We start from the raw sequence: 27,459 nt of genomic DNA on the forward strand, positions 1-27,459 counted from the left end.
CTTGAAGTCGAATTGAGAGGGAATATCGAGATCTTTTTACTTTTTCGACGAAACTATTAGACTTATCACAAAATACCATGAAATCGTTTTGTAGAGTATTCTATTCTCTACAAATTCTATTCAGTAAACGTTTTTCAAATTCCTCATAACTTTCTTATTATTTCCATTTCAATATCAAGCTCTTAAAAAAAATAGTGTTCTGATTGATTTTAAGAGCTTAACATTAAAATGTAAATAACTGAGAATTTATGCAAAATTTAAGAAAACTTTATCCAAGATAATTTGTCGGGAATCAAATTTTGTGCAAAACAGATTTTATGATATTTTCTGATAAATCTGATAGTTTAGCCGGAGAATTAAAAAGTACTCGAAATTTACGATAAATTCGACTTCAAGATCTAATAACTTTTCAACAGACGGATTTATCGAAAAACGTTAAGACACTTTTTTTCTATAACGTTTAATCCCCTATAAACATAAATCCTGAGCTCATCTTTACAATGAACCATTGCCGAGGTATAAAATTCCAAGCTTAAAATTTTTTTTTCCCATGTTATTTAAATTGAAAATAGAAAATTATGAGTTGCGACCTCTAAATATCAATATTAAGAGCTCATATTTTCACAGAAACTTTATTTTAACACGCTCGTATAAAATTTCACGGCCATTCGAAAAAAAAACCTTAGTCGATTAGTAGTAAAAATTTCTCAATTTTTTTTTACCGGCGACATGAGCGTTACCCAAATTGTACCACGTGGAGGTTGCTCAGTCGGATTTACGCTTCTTACACACGAGCGCGTGTGTGTGTGTGTGAGCCTGTCTGTGTGTGTATGTATGTGTTTGCGTGTGTGCGATAGTTCCACCGGTAAACAAAAATTGAGAAACTTTTTTGACAATGATGAATCATTGCGGATATATCGAAAAAAAAAATTTAGAAAAAAAATTTTTTTTTTCAATTTTTTTCGATAATCAATGTTTTTCATCAAAAAAATTAGGATTGTTGATGAAAAAATAATTTTTAAATTGAAAAAATTAACAAAATCGAAAAACTACCCATTATTGTGATTTTTGGCAAAAACGATAAATTTAAAGCTCCGGAAAACTAAGAAAAAAAATCGCAGCACGATACCCACAAGATAAACTGTATAATTTATACACACTAATTAAAACAAAATGTATCATGTAAACAAAATAATGATAATAGTACCAGTATATAGAGACTTGCAGTCATCGTGTGCTGTCATCTTGCGCCCACCGACGTTAATACGGAGACGCCGCAATATTTGATTATTGTGACACCCTCCAACAGGCCGGGATTAGCCCTTGCAAGACCTTGGCGGAGATTTTAATAGTCTCCGCATCCATTGGCGTATCTAAACTACTCTTAAACACCCTTACCTTACCTTCTTCTTCTTGCTGAAAGTAAGGTTTAGGATGATAAGTAAGTTTAGCATAATAATGAAAATAAACGACACTTTAATAACAGTGTAAAATTAACAAAATCTAAACATTTCACAGCCAACACGGAAAATGTCACTAACGGCAGTGAAACGCCCCTGTATTTTTAACTAAAAGTACATGTAAAGCAATAAATTATCCAAGTGAAGTCGGCAACATAATAGAACGATACCCGATACTACCAGACTATCCTAGAAAGTAAAAAAATAATTGCAAAATAATAATAACTAATATAAAAAAAGAACAAAATAAAGACAGGGGCTGTAAAATAAAGATGCCGTAATATATAACTCATAGTGCACCACTCTAAGAGTAACACTAGGAATAACCCAGTACGAACTGCCGCCGCTTGGGGTTCCCCGGTTGGTTCTTATACCCGCACTGCCCACTCTTCCAACCGATATTTGCGGATTACCTCCTGATCCCATGTGAAGGTTAATAGCCGTGGTAGCGCTCACAACTGCTCCAATACCGTACGTCAGCAACCCCGGTATCGATGCTCCCGCATATGCTTACTGCAGCATATCATGCAGTATCCCTGAACTGCCAAGCGTGCTCGCCCATGGGGCCCACGGCAGATATCCAAGTCAAAAAACTCCACGCATTCATCGCAGAATGGATTGATCTCCGCTGGTGGGTTTGTACACTGCCGCGCAGGGTGTTCCCATAAGAAACATCTCACGCGACCAATGGGTACAGCAAGAGCATTCCATTGACACTGCCACACCGTCAATTACTGATAGAAGATCAGATTGATCTCCATCTCCCATGCGTACGTTCCAGGGGTCGTACACTCTACCCGAAACTACTGCCGGCAAGTCTCGTCTCTGGCCTCTGCCACTGCTTTTTGTTCTTTGGTCACCGCTGGTGCAGCGACCCGGTAGTGGATAAAATTGTGTGCATAAGCCATCACTGAAATTAAATACAATTTCCGAATATTACCCACACAGGTTCTATCACTTATAAGTATCAAGGCATAAGCAATAGAGAGAGTAACAGAATCAGCGGATAGTCAAAGATAGACAAATAGAGAATCATCATGCGACCGGCACCACCACGTTCATACACGCTAAAGAGATAAAACCCTCAGCCGCCTGCACCAAATTCTCAGCGCGTTTGAACAATTCTAAAAACTTGATATGACTGCGACCGACGAGCTTACCTTCGAATGTTTTCAACCCTACTATCACCGGTGTGACTACTTTGTCTACCACCAATGGGCCCATAAACCTTGGAACCAGCTTCTTAACCACTTAATCACTTTTCTCTGACAAAACCATATTTGGGCGATACACAAGGTCTCCGACCTCATATAATCCAACTTGGTGGTTAAGATTGTAATATTTTGCGTAGCGTTCCGATGCCCGACGGATATTTTAGTTGACTAAATCATTCAACGTCGTGACTTCATTGTCGTGTCCATAACATCTCATTGGGCATGGGTCTCGACCAAAGTTGAGAAACGCCGGACTCAACTCCAAACTTTCATGGCTATCAGTGTTGTACGAAAACTGGAACTCGTAAATGTATTTATCCCACTCTCGATAATCGTCCTCTAAATAACTCATTATCATCGTTTGTTTTGTTTTTTTTATAATAATTTATTCGAATTAAAAAAGTACAAAGTTTTATTAGTACAATATGTGGATCAAAGTAATTTAAAAAACCAATACACTATTATTTAATGAACTATTGAACTACTAGTGTAGTAACTCATAGCTTATATTTATTTGAAACTTGTTTATTTCTATTGCAGTTCTTTATAATGTTGGCCCCTAGGTGGACGACTGTATGTCTCGTCAGAGTAATCAGAAGTAAAAAAAAAAATTTCACGTAGAAAAACCACTTGACTCATTATCATCATCTTGATATTACGGTTAACACGCGCCACTGGATTAGCCTGCACGTGGTATGGCGGTGTGGTCATGTGTTGTATTCCACACTCGTTGACAACTGCTTGCACATCTTTATTAACATACTCTCGACCGTTATCTGTCCAAAACACTTCTGGTGATGACGTAATGACGAATATCTTTGGAAATACCCGGGCAATAATATCATGCCTGTATGCGTTCCTGGGTTTTATGAATTCGCAAATGGACTAATTGAGGATGGTCATGGGCCTGTTATAACACCCACCATTCATCTTTAAGGGGTACCGCCAGTTTCCAGCTCTCATCACTATCGGTGATTAAACCCACGATTCGAGCAGATACCCGTTTATATAGTCGCCTGTTGCCAGAGATTAATCGTTTAAAAGCGGAGGTAGAGCGTCAGAGGCGTGAACTCGAACGTCAAAGGCAAGAACTGGAAGCCGCCGCCACTGCGAATAATACTTTGAATAATACACTTAATAACGCGAACCTTACCGTTAACGTAGATCCTATCGATCGTTTTTACACCCCTGCAAAAGATTTTGCTGCTACGGTTCCTATTTTCTCAGGAGATGGTGAGGTAGCATATGAAAAATTTGATCGAGCGGTCACACAACAACTTCATCTATTGCCCAAAAATAATCAGGAACTATACGTGGGTCACCTGTTAAATAGAATAACAGGGCGAGCAAGACGTTATGTAGAATCAAAAAACTTGACTACTGTAAACCAGGTTTTGGAACTTCTCAGGAAAGAATTTAGGCCTCTTAATCCTATCAGATATTTAAGGAGAAAACTAGCGCGATGCCAACGGGAGCGTGAGGAATCTATTGAGGAGTTTTATTACCGTTTAAAGGACATTTTATCGAGCTTAGATGCGATCAAAAATAAAGAACCAAACGGACCCGCAGCTTATATTGCAGCTTGCGTGGACGCTAAAGACATTCTCTATGAGAATCTGCCGAAACATTTAAAACTTGCTTTTGTCAATCAGTTTAAAGACGAAGGAACCACATTAACCACTCTGTTTGAGGAGATTAAGGAGACACTCAAACTTACTGGCGATTACGCTAATATTTCGAATAGAACGCGGAGATATGATGGTGAAAACCCTCGCCCTGATGCTTAGGAAGCTTCTAAATTATCTCGGGAGTATGACGATTACAGAAATCAATTTAGAAATCGTCGGGAATATAATAATGTTTCCACCCCCATTTACGGGGCCAGTCCTAGTAAGGAGGCTGAATCGTTTGCTTATTCTCCTAGCTCCGATCAAAAAATCAATCATTTGAAAAATGAGCCGTCAACGTCTAATTTCAGTAATTTAGAGGACCCAATGTCAAGGACAGAGGGATACCGCATCGCGAAGCGCGTGCAATTTCAAGACGATGTACCAACCCAGGGGCCGGATAACAAGAATAAAGAATTAGAATTTTACCGAGAGAAATACGAAGAACTGTTGCAACAAATGGAAACATTGAAAAACCGTAATTTAAACTCCAATGGTGCTCGACGCATGGGGGGGATGTCGGGCAACCAAACTACCCCACCCCCTCAGAGACGGAACATGCAAAGCCCAACACGTGCTGGGGATCTGCAGAAAAAATTAAATGCAAAACCTTTTCCAGAGCAATAGGAAATGGCCCAGTGGTCATTTTAAATAATAAGGACTATTTCAATAGGCCTGTATCTGTGTTACTCGATACAGGGTCTTCGCATAACTTCATTAACTTATTCACATTGCAAGAAGAGGTAGAAGTTCAAGAAATATCAAAGTCTGTAAATGGAATTACTCCAGAGTCTGTTCCCATAATCGGTATAACAACATTCAACATTTGGGATCTAGATATTGACTTCTATGTAACAGCAGTTCCTATCAACCAATATGACGCGGTCATCGGTAATGATTTCTTTAATAATAATAAGGCTATTATCTCATTCTTTACCAACACTATGGTTCTAGGAAACAGGCCTATACGCCCTATTCCTATTGTATACAATACACAAAACCATAAGGTTATATTGAACCTCGATTCGGGCCCAGTTATTAAGACAGCATGTAGCGACTTACATGAAAACCAACAAAAATTTCTAATTGATACAGGTGGAGACGTTAGCCTAATAAAACTAAAATCTCTCAAACCCCACCTATTAATAGATACTAGTAGAATATTAGAATTAAGTGGAATAGGTACTAGAATTATTGAAACTTTAGGAGTAGTTTTGCTAAAAAATTTCGAATCCGAATATCTTACGGAAGAATTTGAATTTCATATTGTAAGAGACGATTTTCCTATCGCCGGTATAGGAATCATTGGTAATGACATTTTAAAGAAAGAAAAAGCAGAATTATCATATAATAAACGATCACTGACATTAATAGATATACCAACACGGAATATACCTTTCGTTAACAGTGGTAGGGAACAGTGGTTTTCGTTACCGCCTAGAACCAGTATCTGCTACTCAGTTGCCGTTCAAGAGAAGTCCTTAGAGGAGGGGTATCTACCTCCAGTCCAGCCTTTTCCTGGAGTCATCCTAGGGAATGCCGCGGTTAAGGTGAAGAATGATAGAGCTATTGTAATGATAACCAATTTTAACGAGTGCAGAGCTGAATTTGAAATGCAACCAATTCCTATCGAGGAATATGAGGTAAACCCACATTATATACCAGGGGAAAGCGATAGCGAATCTCAGGATGAATCGCTTAACTCTCATCTAGAAACCTCAGATCGCATTGAAGAAATCTTGAAAAGAATCCCTACTAATAATTTAACGTCGGAACAAAAAAAGCATATTCGAGAACTAGTTCGGGATTTCCATGATAGATTTTTCCTTCCGGGCGACGAGTTAGGCCTATCAAAAACTACATTCTGCAGAATTCCATTGACTGACGATAAGCCGGTAAAAATAAAACAATTTCGGCTACCCAAAGAACATCAAGATGAGGCAAAACGTCAAGTAAGAGAATTAATTGAAACTAACGTTATCCAGAGATCCAGATCTCCATATAACGCTCCATTATGGATCGTTCCTAAGAAAGCGGATGCGCAGGGACGCAAACGGTGGAGGATGGTTATAGATTTCCGAGCTCTTAATAAAAAGACGGTCGGTGATTCGTATCCTCTACCCAACATCAATGACATGCTGCTTAGGTTAAGCGGAGCAACAATGTTCAGCGTCATGGATTTAGCTCGTGGTTTTCACCAAGTTCCCATGGCTCCAGAAGATCGAGAAAAAACAGCATTTTCTACACCTGAGGGACACTACGAATTTGTTAGAATGCCCTTTGGTCTTAGCGTAGCACCGCCAACTTTCCAACGAATGGTGGATGACGAAACAGAAGATATGAGAAATGCCGGGGAATTGGAGAATTTGATAGACGACTTTCTGATACCCGCTAAAAACCTGACAGAACACAACAACAGACTGAGAAAATTTTTACAGAGACTAAGAGAAGCAAATTTAACATTACAACCTGAAAAATGTAAGTTTTTCTGTAAAGAAGTGACCTTTCTTGGGCATATTATTAGTCCTCAAGGGATCAAGCCTGATCCAGCCAAGGTTTCAGCTTTAAAGGCCGCTTCCCAGCCCACTAATCAGACTCAAATGAGAAAATTTTTAGGGTTGGCTAATTATTTGCGTAGATTCATCGCTAACTTCGCGGAAAGAACTAAACCATTAACTGAACTTACAAAGAAAAATAAAATTTTTCAATGGTCTAGCGAAGCACAAACAGCTTTTGACGATATAAAAGATGCGATCTGCGAACAAACCTTGTTGCTTCATCCCGATCCAGACAAAAAATTTGTCTTGATAGTTGATGCTTCAGAGGTAGGATTAGGATGTATCTTAGGTCAAGAATTTGAAATAGAATCAGAGTCTAACAATACTGAAAGAATCGTGCAATTTCTACCCATTGCATATGGGTCGCGTACATTGATAGACGCAGAAACCAGATATACTAAACAAGAACGGGAATGTTTGGCACTTGTATTTGCTATTAAACAGTTTAGACCCTATTTACACTCTCGTGAATTTACGGTGCAGACAAATGAAGGTTGCATCTCATGGTTAAAAGATGGAGTCCATCTAACTGGTAGACAAGTAAAATGGAAATCTCTGATAAACGGGTATAGGTTTAAGGTTGTCCTTAAACGGAAAGTCGGCGATCAACTAGCCGATGCTTTATCCAATAATCCCCTAACCCGTTTGATGGAACCTGTCTCTACAACTCAAGTCAGCATGTGTCCAATCGACAACCCTCAGAATGTACCAATTAAAAGGGGGCCAGGTAGACCCAGAAAAACGGATAAACCTAATCCTCCGAGAAAGGCGAACCCCGTCTTTCTGGCGCCTAGAGACACCATAGCTTCCAAATTACGACAAAGAGTGACCGAGTCAAGATCAACCGATCATCTCTATAAAAGACCTAATTATAAAGAATTAGAAACTTCTGAGCTTTCATCAGCGGATGAAAACATCAGCAAGTCTAATCCACAATTATCTCAGGTAACAACCTCGCCACCCAGAGCATTTCCCAAGGAAATACCCTCCGTGGTAGAAATAGAGCCGAATTTTACCGAAACTGATGGAACTGAACCTGAAAATCCTCGGTTATCTGAGGACACTAGCGCTCAGCCAGTGGATAAAAATTCGAGTCCCAAAACAGTCGAACCGGGTAGTTTACAAGACAGTTTCTGCAAATTTGATGAAATCAGTGCAAAGAGTACCCAATAACCATGTCCAAACGCACCAACCCTTGGACCATGACGGAAGCCAAAGTACAGTTAGAGAAGTACAAATACAGAGCCCAGGAGGAAACTGCCAAACGCAGGAAGGAGTTAGACTCGAAACTAAACAGCACCCGGGTCTACCCGATTGACCCTCGGGACGGCGATTTTGACTTCTACCACGATATCACCATCCGTGACCGTACACCGAGACCCATGCCCGAAATAAGTGACGAGGATGGCCAACCCATATTGGAGCTGCTAATCTACGGATTGCCCAGAACCACAACAAAGAAAAAGCTGATGGGGGTCCTGCAGCTTAAATCGGAGGAGATGAAAAAGTTGACTATTTTCCCCGGAAAAAACAATTTAGCGGTAGGGCGCATCCAGCTCTATTCACTTTTGACGGCGCTAAACCTGCAAACTCAGTCCCGGGACAATAAGTTTATCATCGGTAGAAATAAGCTGAGGATTGTTCCATTTAAAAGGTTGGGAGGTAGAATTCCATCAGCTAGCAAGACTTCCGAATCTACCGAACTCCACAAATACCTGGACCCAGATAGCTGGTTTGAAGTTTTCAAATATCTTGAATTCGCGGATATCTGCGTTTTGTCAGTGGGTTTTCCGGGAATGTCTTCAATAATTCAGCAAGTAATGAGAACGTTTGAGGTGAACGAATCTAATATCAGCAGGATACTTAGCGTTACCGGGGCAAGGAGCACAGATGAGTTGCTATCTGGGATTTTCGAGACCAGGCGGCTAAACATTCGAATGTTCGAAATAAATGCGTCGGAAAACCACTTAGTATCACCAGGGGTGATTTCTTCGTTCATCCATTACCGAATACCCGATTGCTTAATCTCATTGGATATATCGGGGGCTATCATCTCCAGTGGATTAGTGAAGGAACTGCACAGATTAAAATTATTAAAGACTCTGGCTATCGGAAGATCTCAAGGGCCATTGGAAACAGAGCTGAGCATCATATTGAAGGAGCTTCCTGAATTGACTGAGCTACAAGTTAGTGATAACAACTTTTTCACTGGATCTGTGCTGAAGGAGGCCGGAGGCAACTTACAACATCTAAAACTAAAGGGTTGCTATCTTTTGAACCTTGAACATTTGATCAAGTTCTTCACGGACAATCAGCTACTTAACACACTAGCCATTCAAGATTGCGACCGGTCTCGGCAACGATATCAGGAGAACATCGATATGCTTCCGTTTATCAACTCGATCGGGAGTATGAAGATCAGGGCACTCAAATTCGGCTGGGGAAATTACCAGGACGATAAATGGTGGCAATACTCTGACAGGATTACCACTAATAATGAGCTAAAAACCCTCGAGATATCATTGGGGAACAACCGAAACAGCATAGTCCATAATCTTGTGTCAATGGCAACCAATCTGGAGCATCTGACTATTTATGCTTCAAAACTAGATCCAATCAACATCCCAGACCACGAGGGTGTAAACCTCGCAACACTTAGCATCATCAATCCTCGTAAACGACCGGGTAGCTTCTACAGAACTTTGAGAACAAACATCAATACACTGGTAGTGTCAGGCGTTCACTTCTCCTATTATACAATCCACGAGATCCTGGATGCTAACCACAGCATCGAGACTATCGACCTGAGTGGAATCAAATATTTCACTCACTTACCAGCATTGTCGAACCTGATAAAGAAAGAAGATGAGGCCAGTTTGCGAGTGGTCACAGTCCTCATACCATCAAGAGGAAACCTGGGTGAAATGCGAGGCAACACCCAGAGATGCAACAAGCCATATCGGATCCTGGTGAAGATAGTAGAATAGTTAATAGGATTAGGAACCAGTATTTAGTATAATAAAAATTAAATAGTTAAAGGTAACATTTTAGAATTCTTTAAGGAGTATCAGCTCCATTTTCCATCAAGGAAACTAAAAGAAATTCTTAGATTACCCTAGATAAGTAAAATATTGTTATATCATAAGAAGATAGTTACCTTATTAAAAATTTTATAAGACAATGCCTTTAAGGAGTATCATCTCCATTTTCCGTTAAGGAAACCTAGAGGTATATTAGGATAGTCCAAGTAGTTTTACAAACATTGTTATAAGAAAATATTTTTACTTGATAGACATACATATACATATAAAAAGAAAAGAAAAAAAAAAAAAAAGGGGAAAAATTAAACAGGACCCCCCCTTTTTCCTTTACACATGCCTTCCCTAAGTAGGAGGAGTTTGGGTCTCTGTTATCCTTGGAGGGTGACGAGAGGTTCAAACTTCTCCATGTTAAAAGGGGGGAGGGGACCTTGAAAAAAAAAAAAAAAAAAGAAAAAGAAAAAAAATTAACACAAAAGAGAAAGTCTCCTTTAAAAAGCATAGTCTTTATTTTCGATTAAAGAAAATAAAGGGACTACATAAAAACAAAAAAATAATACATATTGAATAGGCATATATTTTGCTAGAATAAGTACATTAATCTGCCTAATTATAGGTCATTTTTATAAATATGTCTAATTACAGAATTGGAGCTATCACTATGAACAGTGGTTGTAAACCCTAGGAACCCGAAAAGGACCAAGTATCAAATCCAACCAACGAAAAGGTATTAGCAGGGAAACCTTTGTTTCTAGTGATAGGCCCATACTTTATAATCGGTAATCTCTGTACATGTTATAGTTAGGATAAGATATTTAGTTATAGACTAGAAGGATAAGCTCGCAACCAATAACTCAATGACTCTTACTTAATCATTTATTATTGTAAAGAAGCTTTGTGGTCTACCGTGGGGAGCCGAGTCAATTCCTTTTTATTTACCGCATCCATTTCCATCTGTGAACCGGACATTTCACTTCCCCTCACTCTCAATAGGATGCCACTCTATCTGGTCCTAAGCGGGCACAAACCTGGAATATACAGCTCCTGGGAGGATTGTCGCAAGCAAATTATCTCCTATCCAAATCCAGTTTTTAAACAAATTTCGTCCATAAAAGAATCCCATAAGTATTTACGATATTGGCAAAAGATCCTCTATCCGCTAAATCACCACTTCGGAAGAAATGCTGAGGGTCGGATCATCATCTTCACAGATGGATCGTGTTTTCGTAACGGATCCACAGAATCAGCAACAGGATTAGGTATTTATTTTGGACCAAACCACCCTCAGAATGTGTTTCTTCCGTGCTTTAACCGAAAAACCAACAACGGGGCAGAGCTGGAAGCTATTCTGCAGGCTTTAAAAATTATAAGAAAATTTGACTTAACGAAAATAGATCTTTTCACGGATTCGGAATACTTATGCAACGGCCTTAATATCTGGTACGAAAATTGGAAGGAACGAGATTGGATTACCTCAACAGGAAAGCCAGTTTCGTATAAAGAGGAGCTTAAATATATCAAAACTCAAATGAAGGTCCGAGACATCAAGATCTACCACGTTCCAGGTCACGAAGGAATCTATGGTAATGAGCAAGCCGACCAAGTGGCCAAGGATGGAGCTAAATTATACGAACTATTCAGGACAGAATCCAAGGCAGAGTTCAACATCAGTCAGCCAGATACAAGCTCCGAGAAATAGATTCATTTCTGAGCTTGGGGGGGGGGGGGGGGGGGGGGATGTTATGTCCGACTTCGCAGACTTTCTTACAGTCATTCATATTGAACTCTCCATAGGAATACAATTCCATTTTCGCATAAGAGAAACAAGGATGGGTTCAATCGAGTGTGACAAAACCTATTTTACCAGATTTCTTTCTTTCGGTCTCCCATTCTCTTATTCTTCGGTCCCCACTTACTGTCAGCTAAGATTGCTCTAATGCGCACAATTAGCATTGACTTAAATTAAGTTCCGTCAACCGGACATCCCACAAGATGCAACTCACTTAAAATTTCCCCTTCCCCAAACTCGGACCCCCATGGTTGTGGTGTTCAAAATTTTCAAGTTGAAAATCACTCTACCGAGCACCGGTTTGCATTGCGGTTTGTAGCTGAGTTACCCCTCAGCAAAGAGTCAATTACTAGGTACAGCGGTATCCTCAAATCTCTCATATAAAAAAAAGAAATAAAACCGATCAAGTCGCTTTTATAATTCAATTAAATTCATAAAATAAATCATTAAAAATCGCATCGCGAAAGAAAATCATAACAGGAAAAAATATATCAAGGTATACATTTATACAGTCATATATATATATAAAAAAAAAAAAAAAAAATAATAATAATAATAATAATAATCACGCATCGCGGAAACAAGTATAACCAAAAATAAATATTAAATAAATGTTCGAAGAAAAAAAAACCAATTCCCTTTAAAGAGCACTGTATCTATTTCCTGCGAAGGAAAATAAAGGAACTGTTCCTTTAGTTCAATATAAAATAAAAATTTCTGTATCGAAAGAGGAAAAAAAAATATATATATGAAAAAAAAAAATAATAAATAATAATAAAAGTGTTATTGGTTGTGAGTGATAAGTTAGGTGGTAACTAAAAATTTGTGAGCATTCTTTTATTTATAAAACTTCAATTTATATCAAAGATAATAAGCAGTGTAAACTTTGTGTAAAAATTTTGAGTGTAATTAACTAATGATTAAACGAATAAAGATATTCCCATAAAGAGTATCATCTCTATTTTCTATAAAGAAAAATAAAGGAATCTTTATTATCAACTTTAATTTGAATTTAAAAAATAAAGAAAAGACATAAGTGACAATAACATTGGACGTATTATTCGTAACATAAGCTAAATAATAATTAACCACCTCATCCCTTATTCGGAGACTGCAGCCATCGAGAGTTAGCAGCCTATCCACGGATCTACATCGCTAGTAATACCTCGAGGAAAGGACAAAACAAATACATACATATATTTACTCATCAGTGCAAAGGTAAGACCGTTTCAACTGACCGCTTTTCTTTCTCCAACTTTGATAATTTTCCAATCAGTCTCAAATATTTTAAGAGGAAATAAGGACGCAGTTAATTTCCAATCGTAGGTATTGAGTATTAAAAATTTGTATATCCATCTACCGTCGGTATAACTCTGGTTTAGTTAAAATAGAGAAATAAAAGAAAGTCCGCATCGAAACGTATCCCAAAATTAAATAAATTAAGGCTTGAACTAGACATTTGAGCCGAAAATTGCATTGGTTAGTCCGAACGCCTAATCCACGCAACCAAAATAATTAATAAATAATAGTCGGACATAACAATATTTCAATTGTTAGTTGTGAATAACGAACGGCAGTTGGTGCCCAGAGCTCAGCAGAATTTTTCATCGAGATTTGTCAACATCATTTACCTTATTTAAATAATTTAAACGTTAATGATTATGAACTCTACTAGGATAATAATAAAAAAAAAAATATTTTAGAAAATTTATTTGCATACTTGGCCGATTGCCGGCTGCCATTAATCGACCAATAATCGAGCGCCATTAATGGACCAGGGTTATGATTTGTATATTCAGCTATTCATGGGCCATTAAAAGTTGTGAACGACTGGCCGCTAATTATCATACTTTGCCCGGCGATGGTCTATCTAAGAGTCGGTTTTCAAACTTTGTATGGATAAGAAAAGATTGAATGAAGTGTAATAGGAGACAGTTTCATTATAACATGACATTTTTTTGATGGTATATTTACCATTATATATAATATATTTCTTCGGCCATAATTTTATAAAAAAAGTACTAAAATCTCGGGTAAACAGCGATTTTTAAAATTTTGCGATATATAATTGGATTTATCTCGAAAACTACTGGTTCTACGATATTGGTGCAAATGCCTTTTTTTGTAGGAAATCGAATTCCCTACAAAAAAAAGTTCTGTACAATTTTGTTGTAAAGTTAGTAGTTTACGAGTAAAATGAAAAAAAACCATGAAATTCGAGAAAAAATTGGCTTTACGATTTTTTTACCGGTAAGGCCGGTTACAAAACGCAAATTAACTACAAGCACTTTTAAAGAGGAAAGATTTCTCTGTCATTTCCGCCTATTATTGACTAAATATCATAAAATGCCGCGAAGTTATAGATAATTGAAAAGAAAAAATTAAAATTTACGTGTTAATTAAATAGGGAAATTTCAAATTCATTTAGCGAGTACTTCAAATTAAAATTAAGGGCTCAAATTCGGTGGAAAATTTTTTTTTTATGTCTAGAATAATATTTCGTCAATGGAGCGAAGAACAAAAAAAATAGTCGTTTCAAATGAGCCACCCTACTAAATATACTTATTTAAGTAAATTACTTACATACTCGACCCATTCGCATTTACTCGATTCTAACAAATTACGACGCAACAGTTATTGACTCCGGTAATTAGCCACCAACGCGGGGTCAACACACGCCAATAGAAAAGCTCAAGGACTCACCAAATTATTAATATAGGTATTACTTGTTCACCCAATTAATTAATCAATAACCCCAAAGACGAATAAAGTTCACCTTTTCAATTAGATATTGATCAAATGGCAATGATAATTATTAACCCGATGGCAGATAATAGCAACCGAGTTTACTATATCAAAGCACAAGCACGTCTGACCATGGCAACACGTGTTAGCTTGCCGGCAACTTTGGCTGACGCCATATTATCGTGGGTCTCATTCTCCACCATACAATTATCTATCCGTCTCATATTAAATTACTTCAGAGTCACCGACTCAACCAAGTCCTGAATACTTTGATATCTAAAAATGTTTTACCGTAGGTGGCATATTACTGGAGTATTTATTATGTTAATAAACATAATATTACTGATTAATTATCTCTAATATTTAAATAAATAGTTTCTATTTAATACATGATGACCAGGCCTGCTTTTGAGCCTGACGTGCATGCGCCAGCAGTCGAATAATCGTAAGCATATAAATCGAATACGCAAATAACTTACCCTGGGGTCCAAAATTAGGTAAATCCCCATACTTTAATCTATACCCGATAAAAAATGTTTAAATCCAAGCATATCTGATTGGATCCAAACAGTCAGATATATTTGGATCCAGATTTTGGCGCGATCCAAGCGGATCCAAACAGATCTAATAATATCCAAAGAGATTTTACTATATCTAAGTATATCCGAACAGATCTTAAAATATCCAAAGAGATCCAAACAGATCTCACTACATCCACGACTATGTAAGTGTATTCAAGCAGATCTGCGTAAATGTCAATCTTCAAAGAAATCTACATAGATTTAAGCACATATATCTAAAGAAGTTTTACTAAATTCCCATGAATTCAGACCATTCTAAAATCAATATCTACTCACATCTTGGATCTAATTGCTATTACCTCTTAATGCTTTTGATGAACCCATGTATAACATATATCAAAAGTCAATTGATATCTAAATAGAAAAAATAGATAAATACTTCAGAAATATCGATCAAACTGACTTATTTTATTTATTCATTACAATATCAAGTATATGATTTAAATAACGTATATATCAAAATCCGAAAGAAAAAAAAATTTTTAATTTTCGTTTATAACTCAGATATTTGTGTATAATTAGACAAAACAACTCTGTGTTTAATGTCTTATTCACAATCGAACCCTGACAGTCCGACGAAGCAGAAACCATAACTGTATTTAAATATTATTGGATCTGACCAAATATGACTACATATAGACACACATTGTTGGATATAGTCATAAATTTTTAGATGTATGTATATCTGCTTGGATATAAACCTTTGTATCTGCTCATATATAGTTGAATTTGAGCAAATATAACTATATATACTTGTATATAAGCATATCTGCATGGATCTCAATTTTGATATCTGCTTATATATAGTTGGATCTCAGCAGATATACTTATATATGCTTGGATATGCGTATATCTACTTGGATATCAATCTTAATAAATCTCTATATCTGTTAATATATGATTACATCTGAGCAGATATAATTATATATGCTTATATCTAGCAAGATCAAATATTTGGATATATTTGGATATAATCAGATATAATGAGATCCAGACATGTCTGGTTGGATCCAAACGTTTTCTATCGAGTAATTTTTTCTGATTCAATTGCAATTCATACCTACAAGATAAACAGTATAATTTAAACACAATAATTAAAACAAAATGTGTCGTGTGAACGAAATGATGATAATAGTACAAGTATATAGAGACGTGCAGTCATCGTGTGCTGCCGTCTCGCGCCCACCAACGTTAATGCGGAGACACCACAATATTTGAATATTGTGACCGACTTTAGTCGAAAATTAAAAGTTCTAAAAAAAGTTACTTATTATTTTTGGGTAAAGTTTTCTAAAATCTAACTATTGTATTTGTCCTCATGGTCGATTTTTCAAGGGAATTTGTCACAATCTATTATAATTAATTAAGTAGGGTTTAAAAAAACCATTTATTGAAAAGTGTATACATATATATATATATATATATATATATATATATATATATATATATATATGTATACGATATAATGCGCCGTTCTCCAACGATAGTGTGCACAATTCTACACTGATCCAAATGAAACTCAGTACATTTATTCTATGGACAATTACCTTGGATGAGTTCGAAGATGAGCCAAATCGGCCAATAAGTTTAGTATATATGGTTAATTGAAATTTTGTAATATTTTCAAATAAAAAAATTGTTTACCGATTCAACCGGATGTAACTTTTAAACGGAAAGAGATATCTGGTGGATGCGAGCGACACTAAAACGACGGTCGCTTTGTTCAGGAAAGCGTCGACGTTTAAATAAAAAACGACAATGATTTGAAATATAGATAAATAAGCGAAAGATAATGAAGAATGTAGGTGTACTGATTATAGAAATTTTTTTTAAGACGAGGAGAGGTATAAAGTTCATATATGAATGGGTTAACAGTAAATAAAAAAATGAAAACGATTAAACGAAATGAGTCGGACATATATCATACTAAGCGTGTAATATGTAGGATCGCATGACCGCTGACAAAGCCAATAGCGATATTATCGACACATAAGGGTACGACGATGAAATCAGAGATGGCGCAAGGACTACGGAATTTCAGTCAAGAAAATAAATATCAATTTAACATGATGTGCAGAGCTGTTGATCGATTGCGAGAAAAAAAGCTTCGTTGTTTTTTAGTGGGCGTCGAAAATAACGACAATTATGAAATATACGAATTTTTTTTTCTGTGTTACGTCCTGATCGATGTTCTGGCGCTGGCGTGGTTGAGCGGTCGATTTGAATTGGACGTAATGAGAACTTACATATAATTATAAATAATTATTTAGTAGGGGTTGAACAGCCACCATTCGGTGGTTGCAATAAACTGGTTATTATTTTATATCTCAATCCGATTTATTCAATTGTAAAAGAATAATTTCAATAATCCGAAAATATACAATTGAATCAATTCATAAATTGTTAAAGTTCGTCTAACAATAACTTCGAAAGGGTGAGAAAGAAGTTGAGTGTTTAGTATTGAGCCTGACTGCTCTCTATGATTTTATATTTCAGACTGACTTCTCTTGATCGAGAAAAACTAGAGTAAGTCTCTTATCAATACGAGGCGCTTGGGCATCAGGCCCGCGCGTCGTTCGATATAGAGGGGTGGATCGTGATAAGCAATATTCTCCAATGATCCATTCTCCGTTCTCACGCTTTCTCCGTTTTTGTTATTAACAAATGAGTCACTTATCTATGAACAAAAGTTATCTTAGAACAAAATAGATGTTTGTGCAGCTGCACGTCTCGAGAATTTACTCGAGGCGTCAGCGATTATTTGTATTTGATAAAATATAGAAAAATAACTTTATCAATTATTACTCATATCCTTAACGTTCGAATATCTTAAATAATATTATTCTATTATTATATTATATTATTTTATATAATTAATGAAATACTAGGGAAATTACTTGGTTATCGATATTCGATATAATTAGTTAGATTTCAGGTCGGTAATTATAGAAGTAAATGCCCACGTCATCTGACGTACAGACTGGGACGTAACACGCCCCCACCCGTTAGACGAGCGCCCTCGCTCGTTCGGGCCTTATCCGTGAAAGATACTAAGTATTGAAAAAAAAAATTTATTTTACCGACGTGAAATCTGTACACGTTTAATTTCTTTAATATGAAATTTTTTTGTTTATTTTCTATTTTTTTTTCTTAAATCATTAGAGGATTATTTTTACATATTAATTTATCCATGCAATACTATATAATATGAATGTCTTATTCACTATAATGGTTACATAGGCAACAAAAATTTTATTTTTTTTATTCCGTAAGATTATTATTATATAAAAAAAATTTATGTTATATATTTTTTTCTTTTTTTTTCTTTATTTATTTTTTTATTTTTCTTTATTCGTTCATTTATTTTATTTTTCTTTAGTATATCAATACGATATAATCTGTTTAACTATCTTCTTAATTATTTTACTTTTTCTTCTCTTTTTATTCTTCTTATTTATCTTCAGAAATCTGGTTATTATTATTTTATTTTTTACAATTGTTTATTGTCTATTTTGCGTTATATTATAAATTATTGTTATACTAATTCTTGAATATTTGATTTCTTGCATCGTTTAATTCGTTTTCTTCATTATTCTTTTCTTATCTTTACTAATTATTTAACTTTAATTATGTCTATGTTTCCAATCTTTCGAAATTATTCTGAAGTAAAATTTAATTTTTCTTAATAATACGTAGTTATTCTTACATTTCTTATATTTTTTTGCATTTAACTAAATCAGGTCATGAATTATTTGATGTTTATTTTAGTTGAGAGAAAAAAAAAATTTATGGAAATTATTGACTATTATTTATAGTTCGCTGTGTTTGGTAAATATATAAAAAAAATTTCGAAAATTTATTAATTAAATGTTGTATTGTCTTACTTACGTGCGTTTTTTTTTCTTTTTTTTTTTTTGTGTAATGTGGTCTCGTGTTTTTGTTATTTTCGTGCATATCTGTATATTCCTTCTTTATTTATGTTCTTTTACCTACAGTTCATAGTGGGCTTTCTGTATTTGGCGGGGGTGTTAAAGTCATTAGTATGGGTTTCTATTGGTTACGTTTTATCTTTGTCTTCGAGTTGGTTTCCTGCGTAAGTTTTCGAAGGGCACTGTCGCGCAATGCGTTGTTCTTCAAATTGTCGAGGAAGAGAGAGAGAGAATTTAGTCGTCGATATCTAGTTAAGTTTGTGCGCCTATGAGTCCCATTGTTTCTAAGGGATTCCTAAGCGGGGTGTTTTGGTCGTCGGGAGTGTATAAAATTCCGCGCGGGTTTCACACTCTATCAGTCTTGTCTTTCCTATACTATCAGCACCTCGTGTAAGTGCCACAAAAATTACAGAAGTTTAGCTATGGCTTCAAAAATGAATTATTATTTTGACACTCGTGAGGTAAGTTTGAATAGTTATTCATTATTTTAATTTCTTTATTTATTCGTTTATTTTACTTTTATTTATTTATTTATTTTTTTTTTATTACTGTTATTATTATTTTATTTATCTATATTTTTTTTGTGTTGCAGTTGTCACGTTTAGCGTTTTGGCGGTGTATCCTGCATACGATGTTGTGGCTCGCGGCTATTGTCGGGTTGAAGCGCCAGATTTCGCCCAACGGGCCGACGATTGCACGCTTCCGTGACGGCTTTCAAAAGCTATTCGATTTGTTCAATTACGTGAATCTGCAGCTAGACGTAAGTATCTTATAAGCCTTTTTTTTTTGTTTTGTTGTTTTTTTTTTCTTTATCAAAAATTTTTTTTTTTTTTTATTATTAGCTAATCGTTATTATAATTATACATATTTTCCGTATTCATAATTAATAATAATTTGTTTTTATTTGTTTTTCAGTCGTCATACTATCCGTCGTTAGAGGGGACCGTTAGCGTTCAAGCAATAAAGCGCCGTCGTTGGGACAGGCAGGCAGCCCGGAATTCTTGGTTCCATGATCGCCTTCTGATGCCTGCTGAATTCATCCAAAGCGATGACTTCGATTTCGTAGGCATCCGCTGGATGCACGAGGGTCGTTGGGGCACCGACAGTCCTGCCGATGACTGGTGTCATCCGGCGTGGGGTGTGGAAGCCGGATTGATGTCCGTGTATTCCATGGAATATTTTTAAAATTTCTTTTTCCTTTTTTTTTTTTATATTATTTTTTTTTTTGAATTCATTATTTGCAAGTGTGTGTGTGTGTGTGTGTGTGTTTTTTTTTTGTCGTGTGGAGAGAAGAAAAAAAAATAATTTAAAAAAAAATTTGTATTATTCTTTTTGTATTTGGGCTAAACGGGTTGTGGGTTAATAAACGGGTGGGCTGAAGTCCACTCTTAAAAATAAAACAAAAATGATTTATAATTTCTATGTTCAGGTGTCCTTTACCCTATTCCTCCAACGTTATTTTAATTTTTTTCTTAAATTTATTCTGAGTATATTTTAAGTTAAAATGAGGCGGGAAAAAAAATTTAGTCTAAGTATATTTCAAGTAAAAAAAATTATTACGTTTCAAGTATATTTTAAGCAAAAAAAAATTTAGCTCGTTTTAAGTATTTTAAAAAAAAATTTTGATTTAAGTTTTTTTTCTTAGTTTTTTTTTTTCTTTTTTTTTAGGCGAAAAAGTTTCGCTTTGGTGGTGTAGGTGTCCTTGTCTTAGTTGTGGTTTGGCCGTCTTCCGAATCATCGTCTTTGTCTGTCTTATTAGCAGGTATGGATGCGTTTGTAATGGTGATGCTTTCGCCATCTTTCATTTTATCGCCGTCTTTGTCTGTTTCAGTAACGAGTATGGGGGTCTTGGATGGGGAGGCTAATTGTCTGTCCTTGTCTTTGTTATCGGGTATTATTGTAATGAGTTCGAGAGTCTCCGATTTACTTCGTTTTCTTTGTGTTTGTCCGTTTTTAATATGAAGTATATAATTTGTTAATGCGTTCCAGATCGCTCCGAATAATACCGGACTCCAGCCGAATACTTTATGGAGCGCGAACGCATGTATAAGCGTGTCTGCTGCAAATTTAATTGTTTTCCTATTATTAATATCCCTAAAAACGATGCACTGTATGTTCCTATACTACTAATTATGCTGTGGAATTTATTCCACCATTTTTCCAGGGTGCGTTTCATTGTTTCTTCATCAATGAGTCTATTTATTGTAATTCCCTGATTTATTATATCCTGACCTGTCGCGCCTCTAGCTATCGTATTTAAAACTGGACTTTTCTCTACGGGAAACATCATTGACTCTCGTAACCTTTCTAAATCGCTATTGGAATAAATTCCGCTAAATGAGATGGAGAGGTGTCACTCCAGGACATTTGGGTTTTGGGAGCTATTGCTTGAGGAGAAATGGCTGGTGCTAATTGGGCTAAAATTTGATACCATGCACTATTTATGTTATACATTGCAGGTGCGAAGGAGCTGCAATCTAACTGATTTCCGGTTTTGACAAGTAGATAAGTCCGCGGAAGCATAAAGAATTTTTCGTCTCCTCGAGTTACCGGTAGTTCCTGGTAACACTCCTCCGTCTTGCGTGTTTGTACCTCGACAGATACACATTTTATTAATCTAATAACTTCACCTGCTATATTTGCCATGTAGCCAGGTTCTTTCATAAAGTGGAATGCAAATTCTGCTGGTGCTAAAGCTGCTAACGCTAAAGAATTATGTAAAATTAATTTTTCTAGTTCGCATTGTTGTCTAATGACGTCATTGTACATAGTTACTATTTCTTTTCTTAAATGCTTTTCCAGGTATACGACCTTTGAGTTTACATAGGCAAAAATGTCCATGTCCGTAGGTGTAAGTGTTGTCTTTTCAATAAAGAAATTACTGTCTGGACTGTCAACGATAAAAAGTTTGGGGTGTTCGGTCTTAATTAATTTATGTCCACATGATGGGATAAAGCCTCTTACTGAGAGTGCAAATGTTATTTGGTTTGTGGTTACCGTATAAATTTCTTCACTGTAATTTTTAATAGAATTATCTTTAATTTTTAAGGCATTGCCTTCATATATAACTCTAAATCGGTCGAGTTCCATGTATCTCTTTTTATTATTTCCCAATATGTATTTCCTCCCTCGATACCCATACAATTTTTTGTACTATACGCGCATCTGATACCTGACCGAAGGGTTATCTCATTTTTCATAAAATTTACTGGGGCTAAATAATTTTGTACTGTTATAAAAACTTGACCTTGAACCACTACGTCCTCCCATGTTCCGTAGTGATCAGAAAATTGACCTCTTACACAATTTCCCTTGTTGTCTGCACTACCTGTTAGTGTAATTGCTCTAGTAATTGTACTGTTAGCGGGGATATCTGTGATTACTGTGTTGTACATATGATGTGTTCTTGTTTTGTGTATATCCTCGCAAAACGCTCTAGATGTCTCTTCTATATATTGCATGTGGCCATTGCTTACCGTCGAGATATGACTCGAGCGTCCACAGTAATATATAGATCTTTGTATTTCTACTTTACATTGTATGACCCTAATGGGTGAGTGTTCTACTGTTTGTATTAGTTGTATTTTTTTTTGTTGCTAGTGGTTTGGTGATTGGAATATCACAATTTTGAATATCTACCAATAAAAGGGTTGCCATATTAGCTGCCAGAGCTCCACAGTCGTACGCGATGAAGCCGTTACTCTGATTTATGGTTGAGGTCATTATCCCCATGAAGAAAATATATATCGTATTGCTCGACATCTTTACCTGAAAAATTTATTTGAGTAAGACCTTTTTTGTCTGTGGTGCGATAAACAGAGAAGGAGAAAAAGCGAGAGGAAGAAGAACTTAAACTACTTATAAGCTATTTTAGCTCTGTCACTATGGATGAGTTTTCTTTTTCCAGGTTTATATTCAATTTCTATATCGTTTTCATCTGGGAAGATTTCGGTAATTTTATAAGGACCTAAATAATTATCATCAAATTTACCATCTCTCTGATTCTTTACTAAAAATATATTTTGGCCTATTTTAAACTTTACAGGATTTATTTTTTTATCGTATCGTACTTTAGATTTTAATTTTGAATTTTCTAAATTTTCTCTTGCTTCTTTTCCCGATTCTAACAATCGAATTGCGAGTTCTTTAACGTAATCTGCGTATGTAGGAATATCATCTAAGTATGAAAATTCTGATGGTAATCGCGCTTCTTTACCAAAAACTAATCTATATGGGGTGAACTTTGTACCTTCGTGTACACTCGTATTATAAGCAAAAGTTGCATGAGGCAACCACTTATCCCAATCGTTTTTATTTGTAAAATGTTTGATATAATCTGTTAAGACTTGATGACTTCTTTCTAATGAACCATTAGATTGCGGGTGAAAAGCTGTCGTTTTTATTTGTTTCATTTTGAAAATTTTAGCTACACAACCCATAACTTTACCTATAAATGCTTGACCTTGGTCTGTTAAGATTACTTTTGGGCAACCGTGTTTTAATATAAAATTCTCAACTAATGCTATAGCAACGTCTTTGGCTGTCATAGATACTAGCGGTATTGCAAAACAATATTTTGAAAGATCGTCTTGTATCGTTAAAATATATGAATATCCGTCAGCTGAAGTTTTATTCGGTACTTGTTTTAGGATTATTTTTTATTTTTACATTTTCTATATTAGTTTTATTCCTATCAGTGTTTACAATAGTCGGCGGCATTACGTTTTCATCGGACGACGTCTGTATGTCCATCGGTCGTGCGAGTGAGTCATTAAAAGTAGTTTTATCAATTTCCATATTTACATGAATATTGGATTCGTTATAAGGATCAGCATGAACTAAAGCTTCTACATTTAAAATTTTTTGGTGCTCACCACCTTCTTCTGATGACCATGAAATCGCGCCTCCCATATTTTTAGAATTATTAATTTTTCTTATAGGACTCCGTATGGGAGTCGGGCATAATTTAATCGGACTTTTTGTGACATTTCGTGTAGGTGTTCTTGGAGTAATAGGAATAGTTTCTATTGGCGATTCAGTGTCAATGTCGTTTGAGTTACTGGAATATATTTTTGATTTTATTATTTCTGTCTCGTCTGTATTTGATTCGTCATCTGAGGTGTCTAGAGTAATAATTTTTGTTGTCTTGTAATTAGTTTTATCTATTTTTCTGCGTGTACGAACTGCTGGAGAAGGTGTGAATTGTGCTATTCTATGTGATCTTTTAATTTGAGAAAGTATTGATTTATTTTTGTTGATTTCTGTATTTTCAATATTTGTCTGTAGTTTTAAATTTGAGTTTGAAGATGCAATTGGCGTCTGTACGTCTGTTAATAATGGTAATAAAGGATCAGTGATTTTAAAACTTTTAGGTATATAGGAATGTGAGGATTGAGATGACGCTGATAAATTATGAAATTTCTTATGTTTTGGAGAGTTTATAGAATTATTAGATATATAAGACAAACCGAAATCTGTCATATCAGATCCGTCACTTAAATACGAAGGGTTATTTTTAATGAGTTTTTTTCTTAGAGCTACAGCATCATAAATTTCTCCTGATGATGATGATCCGTCAGAATAATCAGGAAGTACAGTAGACTTATTCGATTCAAAATTTTCGAAGGGTTTTCTTTTATAACTTTTTAAATTTTCATCAGTTTTTACTTTGTAAGTTTCTTTTTTATTTTGATTTTCACTATCAAGCTCGGAATTTTTATTCGAAGCGTTTCGAGTATTATAATTTTTCAAGTTTTTATTTACTTTATCATTTTTATCTTTTTTATTATTTATTTTTGATTCGGTTTCCGAAATTTTTTTATATGGATTATACCGTCGAACGTTAGATTTTTTATTCTTTAAATTTTTATTTTCACCGATATATCCGTTTTCTTCATTTTCGTCAACTAATCGCCGATCGATAGGGTAGCTAATCCTATTGCCGTCGCTAGTATTTTTGACTGTTGGGTCCGTAGTTAATTTATCGATGGGCCCAACCATTTGAGTTCTTGACTCATTTACTTTACCTTTTTCGACCGAATTTTTGTTATCGACCGCTCGAGTTGTTGGCTCGAGAATTTGAATTACCGAATTTATTTTATTACTTGAATAACTTTCCTCTGAACTTACATTTCCTTTCTTATTTTTGTTTAAATTTACAAGCAATTTATTTTTATTAATATTCCGCGTTTTCAATTTTTCATCTGAGTTGCTTGGCTCTGTATTAGTATATTTTTTTTGTTTTTTTATTGTGACTCTTCCGGAGTCAGATGGATCCGAAGATCGCAATCTTGCGATTCTAGGTTTACCGGGTCGCCATTTAATTTTAATTGTATAAACTTCGCGGTTTTCAATTATTGGGTTACGCAATAAAGCGTCTGCGTTTGTGTTTATTTTTTCCGCCTTATATAACACGGTATAATCGAACTCTTTGAGCCTTCCTCTCCATCTCATTACACGCGATGTTAGGTCATTCATATTATTTACCCACACCAGCGGTCTGTGATCGGTGACAAGAGTAAACTCTCTGCCATAGAGATACGGTCTAAATGTTTTCATACCGAATAAAGCTGCGATCATTTCTTTTTCAGTGGTCGAGTAATTTTTTTCGTGTTTATTAAGTACACGAGAGGCTGCTGCAACAATTGTATCTTCGCCAATTTTGCCTTGTGAGAGGATTGCTCCAACTGCATAATTAGATGCATCGGTCGTTAAAATAAACGGTTTCGAAAAATCGGGGTATTGCAATGTCGGAGCTGTACATAGTTTGTCCCGCAAAGTTTCAAAAGCTACCTGATGTTCAGGCGTCCATGTGAATCTTGCGTTTTTACTTGTAAGATCAGATAGGCACTTAGCGATTTTTGCGAAATCCCTAATAAATCGCCGATAGTAATCAGCAAGTCCAAGAAATTCTCTCACTTGTGTTGTGTTTTCAGGTGTTTTGAAACATTTGATCGCCTTAATTTTATCGGGATCAGGCTTGACACCGTCGGCAGATATAAGATGGCCTAAATAAATTACTTCTTTTTCAAGAATTCACATTTATCGGCTTGTAGACTTAATTTTGCGCTACGTAAACGTTCAGCTAATTTTTCGAACTTAGTGTTATGTTGTTCTAGAGAACGTGCGTGCATGACTATATCGTCTAAGTAAACAAAGAGATCCGCTCCTTGTAACCCGCGTAACACTAAATCCATTAACCTTTGGAACGTTGCCGGAGCATTTTTAAGTCCAAATGGCATTCTATTAAACTGGTAGTGACCATGAGGACTTGTAAATGCTGTTTTATGTCGATCCTTTGGATGCATTTTAATTTGGTGGAATCCAGATTTTAAATCGAAAATTAAAAAATAAATTGCGCCTCCAGGTTGATCAAGAATGTCATTTATCAACGGTAGTGGGTATGCGTCTTTAATAGTTTTTTCGTTTAATTTACGATAATCAATTATTAAACGCCATCGTTTATTGCCTTTTGATTTAGCCTTTTTAGGTACTATCTATAGAGGGGAATTATAGGAGGGAATCGAAGGTTCTATTATGTCCATCAGCATTAATTCTGCAATTTGTTTTTGAATTTCGTCTTTTTGTGCAGATGGATGTCTGTATTGTCGAGTATTTACGGGAACGTCATCGGTAGTGGTTATAGTATGAGTCGCAGTATCTGTAGCACGCAGTGGTTCTCCCGGAATGTGGAATAGGTCAACGTATTTCTCTACTAGAGAAACTATTGCTTTACGCTCTTACTCATTCAGATGCTTTAAACGCAAGAGTTTTATATTTTACTTCGCCGTATTTTATTAAATTTAAACTACATCCCGTATCAATTAATATTTTTCCGCAACTCGATATTATATCTTTAGATTTAAGCATGATAGACGTAGGTTTGTAGTCTATTGACATAGCACCTACGACATAAGTTCGCGTTGGTATTCTTAATTTTTGTTCGAAATTTGGCGCTGAGTTGATACGTTTCCCATCGGAGCGCCGTCTCGAGGGAACGCTTGATCGTTTCCCGTACTTGTACTCTGTTTTGAATTTAATGCATCGCGTTTTCCTTCTTTATAAATTTTTTTCCAACAGTTATTCATTAAATGACCATTCATTTTACAGTAATCACATTGAATAATATTTTTGTCTATAACTCAATTAGATTCAATGCTTTTTCTTTGCATTAAATTTCTACATTCTTCGATACTATAATTATTTCTTTTACAAAAGTTACAAAATTTAGTATTTTGATTAAAGTTTCTTTGAATTTGATGTCTATTCGGTCCCGATTTTCGTGCGTAGTTTTGATTATTTTTTGGATATTGATTTAGATTTTTATGATAATTATTTGTATTACGAATGTTGTGGGTAGAGTCAGTATCATTTTGAAAATTTTGTTTAGTGTCTGAAGTAAAAACGTGGTGGTAATCTGTACTTTTTGTTCGAGAATCATATACATTGAAAAAATTATCAACATTTCTCATTTGTTGT

General features: G+C 35.5%; 1 protein-coding gene across 1 annotated transcript; it reads left to right on the top strand.

Moving 5' to 3' along the window:
- Positions 1 to 10,931: 10,931 nt before the first annotated feature.
- LOC128667442 (ribonuclease H1-like) lies at positions 10,932 to 11,636 on the top strand. The gene has a single exon (XM_053737393.1). The coding sequence runs from the start codon at positions 10,932 to 10,934 to the stop codon at positions 11,634 to 11,636; it is 705 nt and encodes a 234-aa protein (XP_053593368.1).
- Positions 11,637 to 27,459: the final 15,823 nt, after the last annotated feature.

The sequence above is a fragment of the Microplitis demolitor genome, chromosome 3 (assembly GCF_026212275.2).
Source record: "Microplitis demolitor isolate Queensland-Clemson2020A chromosome 3, iyMicDemo2.1a, whole genome shotgun sequence".
Classification (NCBI taxonomy): Eukaryota; Metazoa; Arthropoda; class Insecta; order Hymenoptera; family Braconidae; genus Microplitis; species Microplitis demolitor.

What these genes read in the sequence shown, in the direction of transcription:
- LOC128667442 (XM_053737393.1), top strand. Translation starts at nt 10,932, where the DNA reads ATGCCACTCTATCTGGTCCTAAGCGGGCACAAACCTGGAATATACAGC.